The sequence below is a fragment of the Primulina eburnea genome, chromosome 8, assembly GCF_022965805.1.
Source record: "Primulina eburnea isolate SZY01 chromosome 8, ASM2296580v1, whole genome shotgun sequence".
Classification (NCBI taxonomy): Eukaryota; Viridiplantae; Streptophyta; class Magnoliopsida; order Lamiales; family Gesneriaceae; genus Primulina; species Primulina eburnea.
The window spans coordinates 35,670,187-35,679,512 of NC_133108.1; the positions used below are offsets into that span (position 1 = coordinate 35,670,187).

Consider the following 9,326-nt stretch of genomic DNA (forward strand, 5'->3'; position numbering starts at 1 on the left):
AAGGGGTGTAGCTGAACATGCTAATATCCTGAATATAGAGTAGGCTGATGATTTTCTTTGCAAGAAAGCTGAATCAATGTCCATGGATACTACTACAGTCACGGTTGAAGGTGCTGAGGCATCGCATCAAACTCGAGTTGATGATATAGATACAACTTCTGGAATGCTCGAACTAGAAGCTGGTACACAAATCAGTGATGGGGATATCGAATGGCCCATTGTTTTGGAAGATCCTGAAACCAAGTTTGAGATCGGAAACAAGTCGTCCAAGCATCATGATGATGGACAAATGAACGTATGTTAGCATTGGAAGTGGCTCAAACATCAGATTACATATTTCATAGAGATTTGATATATTGCTCAATCCTCCTTCCTTTCCATTTACACAAAGGTTCTACCATAATATCTTTAGTTACGACATCAATTGACACTAAATAATCTTACACTTTTTGTTTCCAACCTAAAATAATTTTTGTAAGTTCAAATAACTCATTCAGTATGTAAAAATAATATTTAGAATAATGTTATCGTAGCCTTTCTAATACAAATGAAACTTCAATCATTTCTAATTTGAATGTTCCAAATCTATACTATATTATTAAGTTTGAGATACTTAGATTAAATAATTTTTGATGTTATGATCTGTTCTAATAGTTATATATATTAATCAAATGTTAAAACTTTAATTTAGCTTATATGCAGCTTAGCGGAAAGAGTTTTTATTTTCTAGTATCAAGTTGTAGGTTCTCAATTACTATTTGAGTTTTTTTTCTATTTATTTTTTAAATATATATATATTAAAATTACAATGTAGTTCTTCATTATTTTTTATAATTATATTTTGATCATCATTTAAATATAAATCAAATGAATTATAAAAAATATTATATATACATGCAAGAATACATTGATATTATATTATTTTTAGTCCAACCAGTTAGATTTATGATTTCATAAAAAATAAAAAATATCTTCGAGGATTATAAAACTGCGTAAGCCTTTGACTTTCCTTAATCCTGTACCCGAAAACCATTAAACATTCAATTCGTCAAATCATGATATAACCAATTACAATTGATGCTTAAATATATTTTTTTTACAAAGTATGTATCTGATGAGACAGTCTTACGAATCTTTATCCGTGAGACAGATCAACCATACTGATATTCATAAAAAAAGTAATATTCTTAACATTAAAAAAATATTTTTTTATGAATTATTCAAATAAGATATCAGTATCATAAAATACGACCCGTGAAATCGTATAATACAATTTTTTTTCATTTTTAAATTTAAATGTGAATCGTGTCTATTCGTTTTAAATAAATATATTCTTTTGACGACCAAATAGGATGGAAGGAAATCATAGGACACGCTTCTCTGATGTTACCGATGCATCTGAGCACATTACATATACATACAGAGAGAGAAACAAATGTACCCAAAGACAGAGAGAGAGAGAGAGAGAGAGATGGGATTGTTACAGAATTGCTGATGTCAACGATCTAGAAGAAAATTGAACCATGGAAGGTATAACTGCATTTCAGATTTCTCTGTTATCTGAACCCTAATTTTACTTCTTAAGAAATGGTTGAGCTTTGAAGTTGGATGACATTGGGTTTACTGAATTCTGACTTGATTGTGCCATATCTTTCGGATCTTATCCCTGGAATTAGTTGTGGGTTTCTTACTGTGGGTTTTTCTTTCTTTTTTGTTATTTTTTTATTCATAGTTTATCGGGCTCCGTTTTTTTTATTAGTTGGTGCTTATGTGCATGGTGAAATTTTTCTCGATTTTCATCATATTATTTAGTTCGTGATGGTGGGGAAGTTGCCCAGTGGATGAAAAGTTATGGGTAATGTCTCTCAAGTAAATTGAGTTCATTGTCGATTAAATTTCCTGGTCCTAACTTGGCTGGCCAAGTAGCGAGGAGGTCAGTTGTCAAGGTTTGAGTTTCGTTTATTGCGAATGAACTATTGACCTCAGGAAAGCTCCACATAATTTGTTCAAGCTGACCGGAGTCCAGATTAGTCTGGATCCAATGTGATTATGGGAACCAAGGATTGTAGGAAAAAAATGTCTTGGTCCTTCAGAGTGTGTGGATGTTCGATTTTTCACTTTTCCTGATACATACATACAGGCGAAGGATTGTATAAAACATGTGACAAGTTCTGCTTCTAAACCTATGAAGATTTCTATACTAGAATGTGCATAATTTTATTGATGTTTGAGTAAGAGTGAAGTGTGCATCAATGTATTTGGTGCAGCTGCGTAGAATTGTATTTGGAAGGGCCTGAATTTTACTACGAGTGAATAAATATAAGTGTGTCATGCCTGCTAGGTCGAAAAAAATGCTTTCCATTTATATTTGCCTTGACAATCTTAAGGTTTTATTGTGTTTTAGTTCTGAGTCGTAATCTTGATGCATAGTTTGAAGAATATACAGATTCAATAATAATGCTTAAGATTCAGCAAAATGGTAAAAGTTCTAGGGACACGAGGTCAATCAAAGAAATACAGGGTTCAGTTTATTCAGGGCAATCTGCTAATGAATTTATAATATTTATGCAGACAAACTCTGCACAGTTCCCTTGTAACTTCCAAAACTACGTTCATATTTTCTTGTCAGTTTATTAGTCTAGTTGTTCCAATAGGTAAATACGTTGGACTTGCGCTGTTCTCTTTGAAATGACTTGTCCCTTGGGCCTATCCATAAGACAGTTCTGTCTATTTGAATTATTTTCATACTCTGTTCAGTTTCATCTCAAATTTAAACTCATCCTCAATTAAAGCTAATGATTTGAAATTAACAATTTTATCTACAGGTGTATCACCTGATCAAGATTCGGTGGATTCTGCTACACAGAAATTGAGTATTTCATCAGGGGATAGGACTCATGATAGGAAGGAGTTTCTTCGTAGATTTGTTAACAGTGAAAGCTTAAATGCAAATCTTATAGGCTGGTTTGAGGATATAACGGAAAATGGTGTGCCACTTGCCTTTGATGTTCCTTTTGAGTTGGTAGACTTGCAAAAATTTGATTATGCATTAGAAGGGGTACCCTTTCAGCAACTAATCAGGATGCCTAGCGCTATAAATGCACCGATATCAAACTCTGTTGAATCGACAGCTTATCTTGCTTTTGAGGACTTCCTGCATGCAAGTGTGAGCGGCTTGTGCGAAGCTTTCTGGGGTCATGGGAATGATCAAATGCCTTTCTATGTTTCCTCATTATATGGTGGGAACTCGAGATTTTACCAAGCAGAAAAGGCTATTTCTAAAGGTAAGCTTGAGGGGTTATGTGCCTCGGCTATAATGCTGAAGAACCCGAGACATCCTCAAGGGAAGTGGGACGATATTGTTGAATTAGCTCTGCTAAGGCCTGATATTGGAAGTCTTACTTCAATGGACGGCAACTACGAGCCCCAACTCTCTATTATAGGTGAAGCTTTGTTCTTTGCTCTTCGTGTATTGCTTGCTAGAAGTATCAGCAAGTCGCATAGGCATCTAGATTATAACTCAATTTTCGTACTTCTTGCTGATTCTCAATATGGTGGAGTTGTTAAAGTTGAGGGGGATCTGAATAAGTTGGACTTGGATCTTGATAGTGTCTATGAATCTGCTGCCGCTTGGATCAAAGATCATTCCCAAATAACAATATCTCCAGTTGAAAAGATCTGGAACAAGCTTGGAAATGCTAATTGGAGTGATATTGGTGCTTTACAAGTTCTTTATGCTACATTTCATTCTTTAACTCAATATTGTGGAATGCCTAAGAACACAGTTGAAGATTTAGCTGCGGACCACAGTTCCCGTCTTCAAACAAGGAGAGCCGAAAGGCAGTTGAGGGACACAAATGTTGATGGTAATCATTTGCTTCGTTTCCAGCATCGCCCTTCTTCTCCTGAAATTGTAGAATTTCAAAAAGAAGCCACTAAGATGGATCCCAGAAAAACGGCGGAGCTAGAAGTTGGATCCATTTTGTTGATAGAAGATTCAAGCCGGCAAAATGGTTATCAGATACACAAAGTTCTGAATGATGGGGAGATTGTGTTTTATTTCGCGTCTTCTGTTGAAAATCCGGGGAAGAATCTGTTCCTGTATGTTGGTTCACACCCTTCTCACCTTGAGCCGGCGTTAGAGGGTATGGAATTATGGTACCGGGTTCAGAGGCAGACTAAAGTGTTGAGTGTTATGAAACAAAAAGGTTTGTCAAGTAAGTATATTCCCCGTCTGAATGCATCTGGTCGGATTGTTCATCCTGGTCAGTGTCATAAGCAGAGGTCAGGCCGTAACTGTGAGTACCCATGGTGTGGGATTCCCGTCTTAGTGACCAGCCCAGTTGGCATGACCATTCCCGACATGGTGAGAGCAAACCAGTTTGGCCCGGATGAGGCCATTAGATGTTGTCATGATTGTTTGTCAGCCCTATCTTCTGCCTCTTCTGCTGGAATTCGGCATGGAGACGTAAGACCAGAAAATGTAATTTGTGTGAAATCTAGCATCGGGCAATGTTATTATGTTCTTATAGGTTGGGGGCATGCCATTTTAGAAGATAGAGACCGCCCACCGCTGAATCTTCATTTCTCGTCTACTTCTGCTCTTCAAGAGGGGAAGTTGTGTTCTGCTTCTGATGCAGAGAGCCTGGTATACATGCTATATTTTTCATCTGGTGGGGATTTACCCATTCTGGATTCTGTGGAAAGCGCGCTACACTGGAGAGAAATTTCTTGGTCTAGGAGGGTGATTCAGCAGAAGCTTGGTGACATCTCCGCGGTCTTGAAAGCATTTGCAGATTATGTTGATAGCCTTTGTGGAACACCCTATCCTGTGGACTATGAAATCTGGCTAAGAAGGTTAAAAAGACATATTTGTGACGATGATAATGGAAAGGAAGTTGAGTCGTCTTGTTAGGATTTCGTCCTTGCATTACACTGGCTAGTCTGCTCCCCGTTTCAGGAAAATTTGTCGGTTTAAGACGTTTCGAATTTAAAGTATTTGGGATGTTATGGTTTGGAGATTGGGCCTTTCGTGATATTAGGCTTTTGTAGAAAATCCAAGGTTAACGAGTTTGATAGCACTGGTGGATAGACGAAAAGGATTTTGTTGCGTCGCTGATGGTTTCTGTTTATGCACCTCGTTGGAGAAACGCAATTTTGTTGCTTGTAAAGGTGGTTGCGTATCAGTCGAGGCCTCCAGTTTACTTTTGTGTTTCACTTCATGCATGCAGATGAATGAGATGGGTGTGTATTTAATCAGTTTTGGATTTATTTTAAAATCATAATTCATTCATCTACATATATGAAAAGGAGATAAATTATCATTTGGAAGAAAATTGTTTGACGATAGCGTCGATGTTTTAATTGTCTTCAACACTTGTAAAGAATGGTGGTGTTCAGATTGTTTGATTAGTGCGATTTGTATTGTGGATACTGTACTTTCGTAGGCTAATGTCATGTTTTATTGAGAGTAAATGTTTCAGTTCCTCTATTTTATATGCTACTGACTTTTTTACTCCACAACCCCTCTTGGATTTTTACCCAATCTTATTGAAAAAAAAGTGTTGGTGATTTTCAAATAACACAATCATTCTCATGGAAGTTTTATGGCAAGTTAATCTGGATAAAAGAAATTAGCATAGCATTGCTGCTTGTTCTGCCATGCCAATGAATGTCTATATTCAAACATCCAGGGCTAAAAAACAAACTACAAAAAATTCAGCAAGCATATATTCAATTGTAATAGTTGAAAGCACTGGCATCTTAAATCTTTCCAACATAACAGAGACCAGAAAACTATACATGTAGGAGATAGAACATATGGTCTGCAATTATTGGTATGAAATCCAAACTAAACAAGCCCAATTCTGATCAAAGAGCCAAAGCGATGAACATTCTGACCAGCATTAACCAAGAAAAACTAACTGCAGAAGTTTTACTCTTCTGCAGCAACAACAGTGACCTCGCCTTTATCCAGTAAGTCATAGAATGCCCTTGTTTTTCTTTGCTCGTTCCAGTGGTGCATCTTCCATAAACTGCCTGCAGCGAGGCCGAGTGCAGCTGCTATGAGTATCTCCTTCACCACGCTTGGTCCTTTCAGAGTGACATGAGCAACCCTTGAGCCAGCCATTTAACTTGCTAATAGAGGTGCAGAAACCCTGATTTCACACAACACAAAACTTTTGTCATTTCAGATTTCAGAAACATAATATCAGAGGATTTACAGAAATGAAAAGACTTCAACTTGAGGTAAATATATTCTAAATCCATCAAAATACATACCACGAGACATTATCAAAGCATTCCCAGAGGAGTGAAATATTGTTGAACTAAACCAACACACTTTGTTATCTAATTGCGCAATTGTTTCTAATTTCTATACACCAAACGCCTAATTCATCTGAAAAATTATACATAACTTCTACACGGAGGAAAGACGGATGGAAAACATATGTTTATGGGCTATGACACAAAAATACACAAATCTAAAAATGAAACAGAAATCCATACCCAGAATGAAGCTCAACTTCAGAACCTTTGATCAAATTTCAAAACGCTTAGATCCGTAGAACCTGCACTGAAACATTGGAGGGTGAGAAATGGTTTCAGAATTAAAAAATCGGATCGAATCGTATCTTCGTAATCGTGTCTTACCACCTGACGGTTCATTTCACCCTACTTTTGTGTGGTACTGCTCCTATGAGGTGATCAAAGGCTCAGATTTACACACACATACACCCATGAAGTGATCAAAGGTCCAGATTTAATCACCATATAAAATCAATGGCTGAGATCCTGTGAGGACAGTGCCCTAACAGATAGCATCTACTCTACCCACCCTGACAAGGTTGCAAAAGAGCATATCAGCAATGAGGTGGGGGTTAAAGGATGAAACTAAAGAAATAACGGTGTCGTTTCCATCACTATTTGTTTAATATTCTAGTTATGTGCATCGAGTATCATATAATCATTTTTTAGGTGCTTCGATTATGATATTTTATCAATATTAAATAAAGATGGAACATTTTTATAATTTGAAAAAAAAACTGAATTTTTTGCAAAATATAACATGACTTCAAAATTATTTTGTTATTCGATCATGTTATGCCCCATTGTTATGAAATCATTTCATGTCTCATTTAGTTTTGTTTAGAGTTTTGTCATCCATTTCGTTTCATATTGTTTTGTTAAGTTCTGTTTCTAATATCTGAATTTTGATACACTGTTATGATTTGATTTTGAAGTGGAAAGAAAACATGATAAGATATGACCATGTGCGGTGGGTATAAAACCGTACTTATGGCCCTTCGGTGGTTATAAAACCGATTTAATGGCCTCGCTGATTAAAGGAGTAACATATAGAAGACAGATGACCCCCTTCAGTGGGTATAAAATCGAATCGATGACATCGCCCCGTAGAAGAGTAACATATAGAAAACAGATACTTATAGCCTCGTGCGGTGGATATAAAACCGTACTTATGGCCCCTTTCGGTGAGTATAAAACCGATTTAATGGTCTCGCCCCTCAAAAGAGTAATATATAGAGGACATATTCATGAATGATGACATGAAATTTCAGTGCTACATATATATATTATCATGTTTTGTTTATGACATGTTTTAATTCTTTGTTTCGAATTCTGACTATGCCGTGTCTTGACCCATGTGACATGTTCTGCGACATGTCACTTCCAGAATTATGTTTATACGTATTATATCTTTCGTAAAAACTCAGTTTATATGTATATAGGTATTGTTGTGTTCGATCGGCCCCCAATTGCTAAATATTTCCCGAAACACTCACCCCTTACTCTGTCATTTCCAGATAAGAACGAAGATCAAGTAGACGAGGATGAACAAAACATGTTTTGGGGTTGGTGATGAAGTCTCGAGACGTAAAAATTACTCGCATGTTGTACAATGTTTCCGCGCATTTTATTTCGTTTTGGGAATTTATTGCTGTAAGACAATATTAATTTGAGTTAATTATGAAATAAACAAGTTTTGGTTTATACTGAACTACGAGACTTATTGTGTCGCGATTATATGGTTGTTGGACAACGCCAGTGTCGACTAACATCGGTCCTGGGCGTGACAGTAAGCTTCACCAAAACTATGTCGAACACTTCTTTTGCTGAATCGAACATCGCTTGCAATAAGTATTAATTGTATAACACACCCTATGAAAAATAAAAATAAAAATAAAAAACACCTTATGTAAAATTAACATGATGTTAAATATCGTGTTTTTAATAATTAGAAATAGAAGCCTAGGAGATAAATTTATGACATATGTGCGTAATGTGTTTGATTTTAAAAAATGAAGGATTTATTAACTTATTAATATTTTTTACGGAGTTTTATGCCTTTTAGAATTTTCACAATGGTGGTTAATGCAATTAGCCCCTTACAATAACCATGTTTTCAATTTTTATTTAAAAAAAAAAACTTTTTAGCAAAGATTAAACAAATTTAAAGAATCTGTTATATTACATGCGTATGGTTACGAATTATAATTTAAGACGAGAATCAGACAGCTTGAATGACATTGTTTGAGGAGGTTGCTGCATTTTTATCGATCTCTTTGTCAAAAATTATATTATATCAAATGACAAGGTACAACATTAATTTAAATTTGTCCACAGTTAGAACAACTGAAGTATAACAACAAAACTCAACATGTTCATTAACAAGGAAAATACATGTCGTGATATACCGAAAAAAATGATCAAATGCAAAATAGAGATTCAAGTATAAAAAAAAAATCGACATCAAATCTGATGATGAAAAAAAAATGTGAAAATCAAGGATGGATTAAAATCAACTGTAACTAAAACTTCTTGTCCCCCTCTATCATCATTATGCACATTGCATAATATATTTGATTCAAAAGAGTAGTGTTCACTGTTCAGCAAAGTTGTGATATTATTCTCTTCCATCTATATATATTATATATATAGATATATAATTGTGGATAAAAGGTAATTTTTTTCAATTGTGAAAAGACAACATGATTGTTCATTCAAATAACTTATAAAATACTAAAGAAGATGTTAAGAGGATATATTTATAAAATTCCTAAAATCAGAAGAACATACATGTAAAATTAAATTAATTTTTTATTATATATATTTGTGTTCGCGCGCGCGTATCTATGTTTATTACAATATTTATATCAATATCTATATTGAAAAACAAATCAACTTGTTATTATTAATCTGTATCTATCTTTTTGTTGTTAATATATATGTATGTGTATATCAATATTTTTATCAATCAATATTTGTATCTAAAATGAAATCACAAAAAATAAGATCTAATATGA

At 34.9% G+C, this 9,326-nt stretch overlaps 2 protein-coding genes across 4 annotated transcripts; one reads left to right on the plus strand and one right to left on the minus strand.

Moving 5' to 3' along the window:
- Positions 1–1,333: 1,333 nt before the first annotated feature.
- Positions 1,334–5,433, plus strand: LOC140839452 (uncharacterized). 2 transcript variants are annotated; one of them, XM_073206168.1, is made up of 3 exons: positions 1,341–1,437; positions 1,470–1,530; positions 2,826–5,433. In XM_073206168.1, the coding sequence occupies exons 2-3, from the start codon at positions 1,524–1,526 to the stop codon at positions 4,913–4,915; spliced, it is 2,097 nt and encodes a 698-aa protein (XP_073062269.1). In that variant the 5' UTR covers positions 1,341–1,437; positions 1,470–1,523; the 3' UTR covers positions 4,916–5,433. The 2 variants fall into 2 exon arrangements, with proteins under 2 accessions (XP_073062268.1, XP_073062269.1); XM_073206167.1 differs by having other exon boundaries at positions 1,334–1,530.
- A 284-nt stretch (positions 5,434–5,717) lies between these two features.
- On the minus strand, positions 5,718–6,916 carry LOC140837917 (probable cytochrome c oxidase subunit 5C-1). Of its 2 annotated transcripts, none has more exons than XM_073203996.1 (3): positions 6,839–6,916; positions 6,511–6,572; positions 5,718–6,158 (listed from the first exon to the last, which is right to left on the minus strand). In XM_073203996.1, exon 3 carries the CDS (start codon positions 6,128–6,130, stop codon positions 5,936–5,938), a length of 195 nt encoding a protein of 64 aa, XP_073060097.1. In that variant the 5' UTR covers positions 6,131–6,158; positions 6,511–6,572; positions 6,839–6,916; the 3' UTR covers positions 5,718–5,935. The 2 variants fall into 2 exon arrangements, with proteins under 2 accessions (XP_073060097.1, XP_073060096.1); XM_073203995.1 differs by lacking the exon at positions 6,839–6,916 and adding an exon at positions 6,283–6,391 and having other exon boundaries at positions 6,511–6,635.
- Between the last annotated feature and the right edge of the window lie 2,410 nt (positions 6,917–9,326).

Excerpts from the sequence above, each read along its gene's own strand:
- LOC140837917 (XM_073203996.1), bottom strand. The coding sequence starts at position 6,130 with ATGGCTGGCTCAAGGGTTGCTCATGTCACTCTGAAAGGACCAAGCGTG.